The 15,748-nt window shown below is 41.9% G+C and overlaps 2 protein-coding genes across 3 annotated transcripts in view; one reads left to right on the top strand and one right to left on the bottom strand.

Moving 5' to 3' along the window:
• Positions 1-15,748, bottom strand: part of SMPD3 (sphingomyelin phosphodiesterase 3) — a 251,449-nt gene that overhangs the window by 5,466 nt on the left and 230,235 nt on the right. The window lies entirely within an intron of this gene.
• The window catches only part of LOC309347231 (receptor-interacting serine/threonine-protein kinase 2-like), a 28,736-nt gene that overhangs the window by 1,257 nt on the left and 11,731 nt on the right, over positions 1-15,748 (top strand). The window contains exons 1-7 of one of the 2 annotated variants that reach the window (XM_081871578.1): positions 3,045-3,258; positions 7,237-7,492; positions 11,445-11,617; positions 12,747-12,900; positions 13,879-14,034; positions 14,230-14,378; positions 15,670-15,719. In XM_081871578.1, the coding sequence (XP_081727704.1) occupies positions 11,466-11,617; positions 12,747-12,900; positions 13,879-14,034; positions 14,230-14,378; positions 15,670-15,719 (661 nt within the window). In that variant the 5' untranslated portion in view covers positions 3,045-3,258; positions 7,237-7,492; positions 11,445-11,465. Of the gene's footprint in view, positions 1-3,044; positions 3,259-7,236; positions 7,493-11,444; positions 11,618-12,746; positions 12,901-13,878; positions 14,035-14,229; positions 14,379-15,669; positions 15,720-15,748 lie in introns of those variants that run through there. The other variant, XM_081871579.1, reaches the window with a different exon arrangement.

The raw sequence follows: 15,748 nt of genomic DNA, 5'->3' as shown, positions 1-15,748 counted from the left end.
TGTAACCTGAAGCGTCTGTAACCCAAGGTACCACTGTACTCGGGTTTGGATGTGGGGCCCTTTGCAGACACAGATGCAAAGCACACACTCTACCGCTGAGCAGCATCTTCACTGTTTACCCTTGTCTACCCAGCCAGTTGGATATGTGAGTCTTGCAGGGTTCTCTCTCCCTCTCTCTCCCAAAGTTGGTGTCATGTGTAAATTTTGCTACAGATGGAGAAGCCATGTCTCACAAAGAAAACAGAATATTTAGGGTTGGGTCTGTTATGTTTCCTGTTGCTGATCTTTAAAAACTTCCTCTTTGAGTTAATGCCCTTGGAAACTTTGCAACAGAATAGGTTATATGCAGTTTTGCTTGGGTGAGTTGAGAGTTCAGTAAACAGAAAGCTAGATTCCTGTTTTTAACTCTTGTCAGGGAATTACCTTTTTAAAAGAATGATAGGGAGAACTCATGTCACTGTAACTTTTGTATTAACTTACAGAATCACTTCAAAAACCCATTGTGTGAATGGAGAACAGTTTGCTTGACCCGTTCCTACACCCTTTATGCCCAGATAGAACAGAAAGTTTTCAGTCCTGTACAGTATGTGCCTGTTTGGAAATGCCACCTTAGCTTGGAATAACTTACATTGAAGCCAGTGAGGTGTAGTGGTTAGTGTGTTAGACTAGGACCTGGCAGACCAGGGTTCAAATCCCCATTCAGCCATTAAGCTCACTGGGTGACTTTGAGCCTTGGGCCTGTTCGTTTCTCAGCCTAACCTACCTCAAAGGTAGGAAGAAAAAATGGAAGCAGGTGAACCATGTGCAGCCATGTGATTCCTGTAGAGGGCAGCATTCCTACAACAAAAGTTCTGGTCTTGTTTGTAGTGAGGAGCTGTTGTGGCAGTGGTGGACTTCAGGCTCTCAAATTTCAGCACGCCCTGTGTGACACTAAAATCCATCTCTTGTGCTCTATTCTACAGCATTATTTTCACATACCCTGCAGGTTAGCACCCAGTGTTACCACACTAGTCGTACCACCCTAAAACCACTTCTGGTTGCAGGAGGGCTAGCAGCATTTCCCCTCCTTGCTTTTCATTTTAAAGTGGTGTGCCTTTTGCTTTTCTATAAAAGTGGAGGAAGAATATCACTCCAGACTACATCATGCCAGTTCTAAATTCCAGGAGCATTAGATCATTTTGAGTTAATTACCACAGGAGGTGAATGAAAGGTCACTAAACAATGAAATCATTTGGGGCTTTTCCTATCAACAGATTGCTTGCAAGCATAATTACAAAATTGCATTGTTTCCTCAGAAGAATGTGCATTTACACAGGGAAAGGCTGTAGCACCATAGCTATATGGTTTATAGAATTTCCTACAGAATCTGCAAGGTCTAGTGGTTATTCTCAAGCAAATGCGTTTAGCATCAGGACAGCAGAAGCAAGCTCCATTCTATTCTTGTAGTCATGAAGGTACTAAGTGAGCCATCATGGTGTAAGGGTTAGAGTGTGGGCCTAGGACCTAGGAGACATGGGGTTAAAATCCCCATTCAGCTGTGAAGCTCACTGTGTGGCCTTGGGCCCAGTCACTTTCTCTCAGCCTAACCTATCTCATAGGGTTACTGTGAGGGTAAAAGTGTGGGTTATTAGCCAATATTAGTCCTGTTCAGAGAAGACCCATGGAAGTTGATGGACTCGACTAACTTAAAATACATTGATTTCAATGGCAAGTCCATCAACTTCCATGGGTCTTCTCTGACAATGGAGGAGTGCAACTTTGTGGGAGAAGTCAAACTGTTGGAAGGTTGCAGCATGGTTGTAGAGGCAGATATGAGAGAGACATGTTTTATTGCAGGCAGATGAAGGCATCCATTTGTGCTGCTTCAGATGTACCATGGCATTTCAAATCTAGGGTGTATAGGGCCAGGTTTGAAAGTCCAGTCACTGTGCCTGAGCTTGGATTGTTATAAGAGAATTCACTAGTTCTTTTTCCATTTTCTCTCTTCTTTTCACTTCCCGCAGTCAGTAAATAAGAATATTCTCTCATTCATGTTATCTGCCATATACCCTACATACCATTTGCTCTTTCCTTTGGGTTTTCAAAAAAAAAGTTTTTTCTATATTCTAAAATTAGACAGTTAAATTTAATAGTGGTTTTGGGAAAGTCCCTTTCATCATTGTCACTTGCTCTGCCAAGAGCTGAAACTGATACTTACTTGCCTTGGGCAGTTTAGCATTGCCTGGAAAGCACCCTAGAACCACCACTTCACTTTGGGTCAGTTTAAAAACATAAGCAGAGTATAGCAGGATCAGACTTAAGGTCCAGACATGATAGAGGTGTGTATAATTATGCACAGTGTGGGGAAAACAGAGTCTCTCATAATGATGGAAGCTGGGATCATCCAAGGAATCTCAGTGTTGGAAGATTCAGAAGAAACAAAAGGAAGTCCTTGGAGCAACTTGAAGTCTCCCTTCTTTCTCCACCCTTTTAACCTCCAAACCCAGAGCCTCTGGCGATCATTACTAACAGTCAGAGATACAAGTCAAAAACATTACAGTACTCTGAACTGGCCCCAGGAAGAACACAAAAACTGATAGCCAGTGCTGACAACCTCCTTTTAATATGCTAGCATTTTAGGCATGTAATCTTAATGTTGCTAAATAATGGCATGAAATTGGAACTGTGGAAGGTGTTCTTATCGTGTTGATTAAGGCTATATAGGATGATGTGTACTAAGGCAGGGCTGGGGAATCTCAAGCCCAGGAGCCAAATGCAGCCCTTAATGCCTCCCTGTCCAGACCCCTTGTCTCTCCATAGCCCCACCACCTTTGTCATTCCTGCTCTACCCCAGGTGTGGGGAACCTTTGGTCCTCCAGGTGTCTCTGAGCTACAACTCTCATGTAGTTGCACACTTCTCTCTCCTTCTCTCTCTCTCTCTTTCTGTCTGTGTGTGTGTGTGTGTGTGTGTGTGTGTAATCTCCGACTTTTGCAAGGCTGGGATGTAGTCATGCCCATTACTCCACCCACTTTATCTTCTAGCTTTGCTCACCACTGGCATGCAGCCCCCATGAAGAATGTGACCTACAAATTGAAAAGGCTCATTCCAGAATTGTGAGCTGTCAAAGAAGCTGGTGAACCACTACTGTCTTCATTTTCCCTTATGAGAGTATCACAGCTCTTGCATTTATAGAAACCAGGGAAAGGTCTGGGAGTCCTAGTGCTTCTCATGAATCATCAGTGCTTCTTAAATCGTCAAAGACTTCATCCTGGAACTAGGTACGCCTGACACTTGATGTGCCGAGGGTGTGGACGTTAACAAAGGGTTGTGGATGTTAATGAGGGGGTGTGGACATTAACGAGGCCCGTGTTCTTCCGAGGAGATGGGAAGTATGTGTTTCCACATCTAGATGACTTTGAATATAAATATTCTGCATATTTTGACTAAACGCAGCAATGGACAGGCTTTGCTTCGTAATGTTAATAAAGTGCTTCAGGGTGGTCAAAGTATGCTATCTGTATTACCATGCTGTTGACTGTACAGCAGCACTGTAAGGTTGGCTGATGTTGTTATTCCTGTTTTGCAGATGGGGGGCTAAGGTTGAGGGAGAGTGACTTGCCTAAGCGAGTTTATAGTAGAAGTGAAATATGAAATGGGAATGTTCTGATTCATAACTGCATCATTAGGCTACAGTAGCATACCATTTGTTTTTTGAATTTATATAGTGCCCTTCTGTGACTGCTTGTAAAAAGCTTTGCAGTTTGTGAGCTCATAGTTTGTGAGCACTTAATGGATACAGTGCAAAAGGAGAAAGGAATGGGGAGGGAAGAGGAAAACACACAAATCCAAGTTGCAAGGACTCTCTGGGATCTTTTGCTGAAATCCTCTGGCAAGCAATTATGGGAATTAATCTTGCAACCTTCTGCATGCAGAGCCTATACTTTGCCATTGAATTTCATAATGACTAAGTGGAAGGGCCACTGCAAAGAGTCCACACTGGGCTGGGAGGAGCCTATCCCACTAAACCAGCACAGGGGGCTTCACTGTCTTGCTTCTCCCTCTGATGGAGCCAGGTGCAATGGATGCTGATGGAGGCAGTTCTGGGAGGGGAGGTGCTAAACAGGTGGTCCTGCCAAGTCAGCCAAGAGGCACCACTGTTTTACTTCTCCCTCTTAATTTACATTTGGAGGGCTCCCTCTTAATTTACATTCGGACTGCATGGGTGCAAAGCTTCTTTTTTTTTTTGCATAAAGCATTCACAAGGGGCAGCTCAAATGGGCAGAAGCTGAACATGGTTCATATTTCGCTACTGCATAGTATCAGATCAGACTGCAGATTGTGATGCATGTAAATGAATGGTACTCCATAGTAATCGCACACTACTATGCATGCAAAAACTAACATGTCATGGAAGAAACTGTAGGCAAGGCTTCTGAGCAATACACTTGGCTAGCCTGATGTCCTCCAGATGTTTAGAACTACAACTCCCATTGGCCCCTGACCAATGAAGCTGTGGGCACCATGTTGGAGGAGGCTGCTGTTGGCTGTAGTGCACCTAAATGGCATGAGCTCACAGCTGCCAATGGGAAGCATACCTGTGAATAGGTGAAGGTGGCAGCTCTTCCAGGCCTCAAAACAGCTCATCATCATTTTAATTGCTCAGTGCATCATTTCATGCTCATCTTCTCTGTGCAGAGGCAAATAACAAAGATCAACAAGGCATTGTAGCATAGGTCTGTCCTCAGTCTCTGTCAGAGCCAGACAAATGAAGGTGCTGCCCAACCTGAATAACCAGAATGACACAGAAAGAGTTCACCAGAACACCTTCCTAGCATTCCCACAGGCTTTCTGAACAGTGATGTGCAATGGCTGTGGTATTTGGTAGCCTACATGCTGCTTATTTGCAATGTTTTGCCACCTGATACTCTGACTCATTTATTTCTTACTCAGAAATACATTGCTCATCCACAATATTATCCTTTCTGAATGTTGTTGATGGGACCAACTCAATTAATCTATACCCCACACTGGCATTTGCATAACATTTTCTTTCACTGAAACTCATACCTATTGATATATTTTTTTCCAAACCTGGGCACCTTTTTAAAGAGTATATTTTCTTCAAACTTTCAAGAGTCAATGAACCCACAAAAGGCTGAATCCTTTATTAAAGATGTAACACCTGACAGTTGGGGTTTTTTTTAAAGGAATTGCAGTCTTATCTGCAAAGCAATGCATTGCTGTTTGGTTTCTGGTGTCCTGGCCAGATCCCATGTTGTGATATAATATTTTGTTACATTGCTGTTCTTCAGTCACATTGCTGTTCTTCAGTCAGTCAAGCCATTTTGCCCACAGCAGGCTTGTATTTAACAACTCACCTGGTAGTTGACAATGAATTCAATGCAGGAGAGTGAATAGGTTGGTGGAGGAGAGATAGATCATAGGAATGTAGGAAGCTGCTTTAAAATGAGTGAGACCATTGATCCACATGGCTTAGCTTTGTGTTCACTGCTTGGCGGCAGCTCTCCAAGAACATTTTTTCTTCAATAGTAATAATAATAATTTTTATTATTTATACTCTGCCCATCTGTCTGGCTTTCCTCAGCCACTCTTTATGCTTCTGAAGCCAGTGCAGGACAAGCTGGTGCATAGAAAATGAATACAACGGTGCAGCCTACTCTGTACATTCCGTAGAATTAAACGATGAAGCTGTTGCTGCGAGCTAGCCTGCAAGTGGCCGGCCAGCAATTTCAGCCTTCAGGTGGGACTTCATACTAGGGCTGGGCAGGAGGTAGATCAGGGCTTACTGGTAGATATTTGGGTGAAACCCCATCAGCTGCCCCTGGGTGCCAAATGTTTACCAGGCTTGGCTATCTCCTTTATTTCATTGGCAATCCAGAGTTACTAGTACAGTACTTGAACGGCTTGGCTCCCAAACACCACAAACCTGGAAGTAAGTGTTCCGGTTTGCAAACATTTTTCAGAAGCCAAACATCCAACACGGCTTCCACTTGAGTGCAGGAAGCTCCTGCAGCCAATCGGAAGCTGCACCTTGGTTTTTGAATGGTTTCGGGAGTTGAATGGTCTCCCAGAACAGATTAAGTCTGAGAACCAAGGTACCACTGTAGTCACATTCTCTCAGTGCAGTGCCTTTGAATTATAATTAATAATAATAATTTAATTATATCCCACCCATCTGGCTGGGTTGCCCCAGCCACTCTAGGCGGCTTCCAACACATATGAAAACATAATAAAACATCAAATATTAATAGTAACAATCTGATTCAATATAAAAAAAGTCACAATAACTTAAAAATAAACAACTTATACCAAATAAAACAATATTCAATAATCCATTTTAATCCAATAGTAAACACATCAGCAAATAATAATTAAACAGTTTACACTTATCAATCACAATAAAGAATTGCTAATCTATAATAAGTAAAAGTAACAGCAAAACACAGAGCATATATTACCACAAAACATAAAAACCATGTAAAAGGGTCAAATTGAGAAACAAGGACAGACAACTTATAATATTTTTTTAAAAATATCCCTGAACGCCTCTCTTCCCAGCTGCTTCTGCTGTTCTCAAAGTCATGGTCTGGGAAAGGCTTTCTGGGCTGGAGGGTGGGTCAAGGCAGGTGGAAAAGCCATTGCCTGTTGGCCAGCAAAAAGTCTCTCTCCCCTCCAGAAATGGAAAGAAAACATTAAAAAAAAAATGCAACAGCCAAGGGAGTGGAGTAAGAGTTTGTGTCCTTTTTCTTTCCCCTGTCCTTTCTGTTCTTCTCTGCCATTCTGTAATTTTCTCTATTCTCATACCCTTGGTAATTGAGGGGCATGTGGGTCAGGTTTACATTTAATGCTGCTGCTTGTAATGCTCACATCTACCATTTTTTTAAAAAAAAAATTCAAGCGGTGGGGGGGGGCAAGTTTGCCTTGATACGCTTGATGTGTGGAGTGTTTTCCTCACATCCTACCATAGTATTGTCTGAATTCCATTTTCTTTTTTAACTGTTGCCTTTTATCTTTGTATTGTTTTATATTATGCTAATGTTTAATCGCATTTTATTAACATTATTGTAAGCCACATTTATATAAAAAAGATCTAAATAAGTTATTATTATACAGCATCGTGGTTAAAGGTATTGAGGTATTGTCTGAATTAACTAATCAGGGTTTATTACTGACAAAGAAACAAGAATTCTCCCTTCTTGCATGTTGTATGAATTTTTGCTAAATGTGTTTCGCAGAATGTCAGAAGGAAGGCAGACACGGTTGAAAATGAAGTCATCTGTGGGCACGGAAGAGTTACAATTGTAACTTAGCCTGGGGGAGAAATTGGCCTCTGTCAGCAGCCAATAAAGGAGGAGTTTGTGCATCTGACTCATAATCAGCAGAGCACAGGAGTGCGTTGCAGAAGTGTGCTGGGTTGGAGATACTCGGTTCTCTTCTCCAGAGCAGTTGACCGCTATTAAGCCTGCGTATTCACTGCTCACATTCTTTGAGGTAAGTTTTAATGCTCTCTTTGCAAGTGTTCTCTTCTCACCCCACCCCACCCAATATGGCTAAAGAAATTGGGTTTTTTACGGAATGGTGTTTTGCTTTGTTTTAGTGGGAGGTTGTTAAAGCAGGGGACATCCCACAACAGGAGGTGACAATGGGTTCTGCTGAAGGCTTTGTTTTGTTGTACCAACTAGTACTAGAATGAGTCTGCAAATTTTCGTGACTGTTGAAGGTACTTTTGAAGCATAATTGATGAACAAAAATAAAATTCTGTAACGTGGGACAAGTTCTCAAATGTCTCCCAATGCTTGCTGGTCAGATGATAGTTAAACACTTCGTGTTCCAAAACATGCTGTTTCCCCCACCTCTTTGCATAGCAATGGTATGGGGGGGGGGAATAAAACCCGGCCTAATGAGAAGGGGTCCTATAAGAATTATTTATATATTTATATCTTTAAGAAGTCACTTTTCCGGCCCTTTCACTTTTAGTCGGATTTGAAACTAAGTCTTTATTATGTAAAGCAATGCTGAAATGGATTGCACAGCATGTCTTTTTGACTGCTATCTGATACACACTTATGAATTGGGCTGATACAACCCACTGAACTAAATGGGATTTACATGAAAAGGATTGTGCTGTCATGGGCTGATTTTATTACATTTCTCAATTAATTAAATCCATTGTTTGTGACATAATGCCATGCCTTGGATGGGTGCAGTTTGCAGAATCAGATCCTCCACTTTTCTTCTGGGGGCTAGTTGCATAGTTGCTGGTTTTAAATAAGCTAAACATCCTTGCAATGCATTTTACATTAGTAGGTGAACAAATTCTGTTTCCCACTGACGATTCCTTTTGAAGAGAAATGCCAAGTGATCACTTAGAATAGATACAATGTGAAAGTGAAAGCAAACTTTTGGCCTGCTAAACCATATTTTGGTTAGGGTTGAGGTCTTGGGTCAGCTCAGATACAGTTTTTATTTCAGCCCTATCACCAGAGCTGCTAGTTACACTTTCTGTTCTGCTTAGTTTCTATTTGTTCTGCTCTACACATATTCCACATTGGGGGCAAATCAATATGTTTGTGGACTTTGTCCCTGTTTCCAGCTTGCCTTATGAACTTTTATGGATTTCAGTACAGAAAGGTGGGTTCTGAAGAGAGATTTAAAGAAAGCAAGGAAGGTATCATCATAGAGGTGATCTGGGAGGAAGTCCCAAGCAAGGAAGAAAGGGTGGAGCTGTTAGAAGGGATCAGGAGCCCTTTGGATTGTGGACCAAGTGGAGCAAGTGATGCAGAAATCATGGACAGGGGTGTATTTAGATATAATAACAAAGAGATAAAGTGGTGGCAAAGACTTCGTGGACTTCAAAGTTAAGGACATAGAGGTAGTGCTGTATCTGGGAACAGCCAAGAAGAGAGTGTGGCATGACCAGGATAATGAGAGAGTTTGATGATTTGGATAGCAGAGTTCAGGTTAGATGTGAGGAGGCCAGAGTGAAGATTGCAGTATTCTACGAGAGAGGTGGCTGGAGCATGCACCAGGGCTTTTGAGAAAGGGTTATATTTTTTTCTGTGTTGTAATTGAAGAAGCAGCATGTCTTGGCTACAGACTGAATGTGTGGATAAAAGAGGAGTGAAAGATAAAGCCAAGGCTATGTGCTTCTTCAGCAGAGCGAAATAGATTAAAAGAACGACAACAGTCTTTGGCTTTGCCAATTTCACTGCATCTTTTTCTTTTTCTTTTTTTTAAAAAAACCCCAACTGTGGCTAGAAATATTTCATAAGCAAGTCACATTTTAAAATAGCCTTATTTCCAAGAAGGTATGCGGAATTAGGCAGAGTGATAAAAACTGCTCCACTCTTGCTCACTCAACCAGATGGCAGGGGTCCAGGGGAGATAGGGGGAACAGGGTTGTGGGGGTTCAAACTAGGACTTAACCTTGCAGGGATAGTTATGCAGTTAGGATCTTTGTGTCCACTGGAGCATAAAGCCTTGGATTATTTTCCTTTTATCCACTTGAAATCCTTGCATGTTGTAGGATGCTATCTCTGGCTAAATCTTACAGGAAGGAAAATCATTGTCAGGTTCTCAAATGTTAAAGTTGGAAATGTAACAATCAACCAGTTGTGTGTGAGCATGATTGAATTCTGTGGCTATTTTTGTGACAGCAAACTTGATTGTGCCTGTGACAACAATGGGCTGCAGATCTTGTGGCTCCCAGATGTTGTCAGACTTCAACACCTATCAGCCCCAGCCATCATGGCCAGTGGTCTTGGAGGTGCAGTCTAACAACATTTGGAGAGTTTCCCATCCCTCTTCTAGTCCAGAAAGCTGATGCTGCAATACATCTCTTCTTCTTTAAAATGCCACAAGACTCTTTGTTGCAACAGACTAGCAAGGCTATGTGACTGGAATTAATACTGCTTGCACAGAGGTAAAAGCCTAGTTTGGAGCGCTGGTTTCCATGGTCATGTAAATAAACACAATGACAAAGATTATACCAAAAATCTCATAAACTGAAGGAGGAATATCCAAGCTGTACAAATTGGGAGTATAGAGACATCTTGATTTAATGATGTGATCTAGGCAGGTAATCTAGGATTATACTTGCAGAGCTCAGAAATGAACACAGCTTTTCCTTGTTCCAGTTTGGTATCTCTCCCTGCTCCCTCCTGCAGAAAGCACTTGGTTCAATCAATGAGGCCTTATCATTTCCATTGTAGAAAACTGATATTGTATGTGTGGGTAAATGCAATGTGAAAAGTGTACACATTTCTGTTGTGCTACAAGTATATGCCATAGGGATTCGTCTTCATTTGAGGCTCGCTGATGCACATGTATGGCATGAAATACGGTATACATGGGATACAAAACATAGACTTCTCTATGTATCTTTGTAGGACATTTTGCTTCGTGTGAAGCAGCTTTTCAGAGCTGCCTTATATATCTGTCCAGCACTCTGCTTGAAACAGGGTGCACCCTAGGGCGTATCCTCTGCAATATACAAGGATTCCTTGGCAGATTTGTCAATATGGAAAATATTTTGAATGGTGCATAGACCTGTTGTGCCTGAATGTTGCTTGTGCAACCCTAAAATATACTCAATACCCTTCTGTTGTATTGCTTTCTATTTTATTGTAAATAGCATGTTTTATTGCTGTGAGTCACTTTGAGCTGTTACATATAGAAAGATAGGATACAAATGTAAATGGTAGCAGAGGAAGATCTGCCACTGACCATTGATGCTCATTCCCATTCATGAATAGGTGAGCTTCGCAAAGCTTCCAAGGAGACCCTCAGTTCACCCAACAGTGCTTGAAAGCCACAGTCCTAAATTCTCTATTTTGAAGAATATTTAATTTCAGCCTGGCTTTCCTAACTCACTCAGCAATGTCTGCATATAATGCACTTAGGGATTAATGCTGCTTAAGTCCCTTTCTATTTTTGGAACACACGACCTGATTTATTGATGCTATCTCTTATCCAGCCCCAGAGGTATTGCGTTGGAGTTTGCTGTCCCATAACATGTGGTGCTCCTCTGATTCATGCACCTGTTTCTACATTCCTAATTTGTAAGGGATGACTCTCCTGCTCTAGTTCCATGACAACAAGTTCCATGAGAATTATGGACCAAGATGTATGCTGCAGAGGATGAGGTGTCCCTGGCTTGTCCTTCAGTTTACGCAGAGTTGGTCATCTAATAATAACATGAGCAAATTATGGCAGACTTGGCCAGCCTGCTTCACCATAGCCCCCTTCAGTTTACAACACCAGAAACAAAAAAATCATGCTGCTTCAACTAAGAGCCTCAAGCTACATATGATAATGCTCCTGACTCTGGAGTTCAATGGTTTGTACTCTTGGGAGTAATTTTGTATTGCAGTGTGATATGCTGGCAGTAGGGATCTTTTAAAAACAAACAATCAGAACAAAATGCCTCACTTCTCTGTTTCAGTCCTTTTCTAAACATCGCAAAATGTCAAACCTGATGCCCATCCTTTCCCAGAAAGATCTGGAGAGTATTTGTCTAACTAGGACAGGATTTGGCTTTGCTCTCAAAGCCTTCCATGCACCTCAGAATATAGATGTCTCCTTGAAGTTGTTGAGTAGCCAGGAAACAACAGAGAGGTGGGTTTCCTGTTTGTTTGTTTGTTTGTTTGTTTCTTTCTTTCTTTCTTTCTTTCTTTCATTCCTAGAATGGGTGGTAACTTCTGCTGCTGCATTGGAAATAAGTGTGAATTGCACAGAAGCAGAATACTCTACAGTGGTGGGAATGCACACAAATATGTAAAATTGAGAAAGTGAAAGGAAGTAGATATGGTTAGGTATGGATTACTGGTTACAACATAAGAGGCTGTAGCATCACTCAAGGATTTCAGACTAGAGTTTCCAATCCATACCTGGATATGCCAACTTCAGACCTTCTGCAAGCAAAGAATGTGCTCTACCACTAGGCTAAGGGAAAATTTAAAAATTAAAGTTACTGTCAGAATTCATGACAGCCACATGCCAGTGAGAGGGGCAGGGAGTCAGAGGCAAAAGTGAGTGGAGCAACACAGAGATGTATGGTAGGCTGCATCCAGTCAGAATTTCTGTGCACACAAACATGCGCTCACCTCTCCATCCTCCATCCGTGAGAGTCCAAGAGCACATTCCAACCGTGCAGAAGCCCTTGAGGAGGGGGCGGAGCAGTGCCAGCAAGAGGTGTGGCCTACAGAGGGGGTATAGCCTGAGCAAAGTTCCAAGAGCCATGTAGAGCAGCTTCAAGAGACACCTTTGGCACTTGGGCCCAAGGTCTGCCACCCTTCACTTACAATATGGAAAGGATTTAGAAACCGATTGGGGGTGGGTCCCAAATACTGATTGTAGATTACTTTCAGTATTTGCTCCGGGGTTGTTAAGGTCCTTCAGCAAGGCACCCCTAATTGAGTCATCCTTTACCTGTGTGATTATATTCAGGCACTATAAATTAACAGCGCCCTTTCAGTACATCCCATACTGAAAACTTTCCCTGCCTCTCAGCCCCTAAGGCTAATAGAAGCCCTGCTGCCAAGAGTCCAGAGGTGACCTAGTAACCACAGCACCCCTGGTTCAGGCAAAAATGTGAAATTAATAGTTAACTGTAGACTTAACTGTGCACCACAAAGGTACTTTTGACAGGTACTTTTGCAGTAATGAGTTAATATTCTCTCACTGAATTCATCAATGAAATATTCATTGCATAACTGCTGTCTTTTGATCCTTATCATGTCTGCAGAGATTTAAAGGCACTTCTTCAAGAGGTAGCCAGCATACATTGCATACAGTGCAACAGGCTCATGCCTCCTGTTGGGTTCTACCAGTTCCAAGGAGTCCTTGGGGTGGCCACTGAATGGATGCATAATGGATCTCTCAATCTGCTCATTCATGAGGTATGTAAGAGGCAGTGGAGTCTTTTTGTCAAGCCCTCCTTTAGCGGTTCCAAAGTATCCATTGTGAGTTTCTACTGAGCCCCTTTATGATGCTTGTACAGGGTATAATTCATTTCTGCCTGCATTTGTCTTCAGTAACATGACACCCCTTTATCTTTGCAGATAGGGTATTGAAACAGGGAAGGGGAGTTTAAAAAAAAAAAGTTGGCGGCAAATTCCATCATTTAATTGTTCATTCTGTAAAGGAACACTTTGGTATTGGTCGTCCTGAATTAACCGCCAGTGAGAGCAAGATTTAGGTTGTCTTGGTTGTGGGCTGGGGAGTGAACAATTGGGATATGGAATGGGTATGTTTTGGGCTGGAACCTCTAGGTTCTTCTCCAGCAGGAATTTTAGGCTGCAATTCTGTATACACATTCAACCTGGAGGTCAGTCCCACTTGTCTCAGAAACAAACATGTATAGAATTGCATGGCCAACTGTGTTTTTTGGGGAGGGGCATAAAATTATTTGTTGCTTGCTACAGAAGAATCTCAAAATGACTTGACACCACAAAATGCAGAGCAATGCAGCATTTAAAACTAAACATGCTAAACTAATCCTCTACTAATTATTATTAGTAAAGGAACACATCTTCCACACACAACGTTAGCATAATCACCAAAAAATATCTGGCTAAAATTTGTTCAGGACCCACAGTGATATTTACTTTGAATTGGGTTGGAAATGAATGTTTTAAATTTAGGTGTGGGTAGAGAAAGAGAGTCTGGTACTTTGCAGATGTAGCTGGACTCCTATCAGCCCAAACCAGAATAAATAATGCTCAGGGAGGATTGGAGTTGCAGTCCATTTAACATCTGAAGGATGCTACACTGGCAATCCCATTTTTAAATAGTGCATTAGGTAATATTGATACTAGTAAAGTAGTGATAGAGCTGAACACTGACATAATGGCTTTGTGAATCTGTTTTTTGTTTAGCATGAACTCTACCCAGAACTGCCTTTTCCTCTCTGTGTAAGAATCCTAACAGATGTGGCAGAGGGCCTAAGTTACCTACACAGTTTGAAGCCTCCCATCCTTCACCACAGCCTAAAACCCTCAAATGTCCTACTAGATCTGCAGTACAGAGCTAAGGTGGGTCTGTTTAAACATTTACCGGCAAACTCTAGATGTACTGGACTACAACTCCCATCAGCCTTAGCCAGCACTGGAGTGTTGGCTGGGGTTGATGGGAGTTGTAGTCCAAAGTATCTGGAGGGCACTGCATAGGGGAGGGCTAGGTCAGTTAATAGCATATCCTATTTCTTAAACTTCACTTCTTTCTTTCAGATATCAGACTATGGCCTAGCCACCTGGAGGATGCAGCAACTAAGATCTGTCTTACAGAACTGTAACAACAGAAGCTGTTGGGATTTGCTTTATCTCTCCCCAAAAATACTTCAAGGGGGTAGCTTCTCACAAGAAGATGATGTTTACAGGTGAGTTTTTATTTCAAAAACAGAATCTCATCCCTTGATGGACCAAAGGCTGTGCCACTCGGTCTGAGAAATGGTCTCCTCAGCACCGAGTCTTGCATCTGTTCAACACAATGTGACCTTTTGAATTTATTCAGGTGGTTTAATTTGCTAAATTACTGCTGCTGTATAATGTTCTGGGTTTTAAATGAAACTGCTGCTTTTGCCTATACAGTCATACCTCATGTTACGTCCGCTTCATGTTATGTTTTTTCAGGTTATGTCCCACAGCTACCCGGAAGTACCAGAAAGTGTTACTTCTGGGTTTCTCCACTCACGCATGCGCAGCTACCCAGAAGTACCAGAAAGTGTTACTTCCGGGTTTCGCCGCTCATGCATGCGCAGAAGCGCAAAATGATGTCACACGCATGCACAGAAGCAGTGAATCACAACCCACGCATGCACAGATGCGCCACTGCAAGTTGCACTCTTTTCATGTTGTGAACGGGCCTCCAGAACGGATCCCGTTCGCAACCAGAGGTACCACTGTACCTTGCTTGTGCTTACATTCCTATTATTTTTCTTTTTAAAAGTTATTGTAAGACTGAAGGTTTTCCATTGAAGTTGGTAGGAAGGGGCATTAAACATCTCAGTCCTGCAGTCCTGTGCATTTACTTGAGAGTGATGAGAATTGAGTTCAGTGGGACATTTCAGAGTAGACATGCAAAGGCTTGCACTCAATAAAAAGAAAGAAAGAAATCAGATGGAGCCTGACAATATGTGGTTTAATATCATCATCGTCATCATCAGCAACTGTATATATCACTTACTTCTAAGCATTCTCTGGGTTAGCTAGAAGATCATATTAACATTTTCTGTGCAATACCAAGATACAATTTCCTAATACTGGCTACTTGTTTGAATAACCTTTCTGTTTTTGTGGAAGGGCTGAGTGATAAGGCAGCGTCCTGGAGCCCTTCCCAAGCTTTCGTGCAGATGTATACTTTAGATAAACTGGAACTACTGGTCTTTTTAGTCATAGGTGTTTTTTCTTTTCTTTTTTCTTTTGCTTTCCATTTCCGGATTCAGGGCTGTTAGCTTTTTCTTTCTTGACCACAGAAGAGTTTTACTGTTACATTCTGGGGAAACTCAGGTGTAGACCAACACTTGTGGAAACTCAAGTTTTGAAAACAATTGAAATAATTATTTGGTCAATGATGAAAAATGGATTTTTCCATGAAGCTTGTGAACCAACTAGTATGGGTAGCAGATATTCCAAAGTAACAGACGTTTTTCTTTCCATATTTGTCCCTAGTTTTGGAATGATGTGCTGGGAAATCCTAGTCAGACAGAAGCCATTGAAAGGTAGGCAGCTGCATGTATGCCTTTCATTG

The sequence above is a fragment of the Podarcis erhardii genome (assembly GCF_964252035.2).
Source record: "Podarcis erhardii genome assembly, chromosome: 7".
Taxonomy (NCBI): Eukaryota; Metazoa; Chordata; class Lepidosauria; order Squamata; family Lacertidae; genus Podarcis; species Podarcis erhardii.
This window is presented reverse-complemented; position numbering and strand designations above follow the sequence as displayed.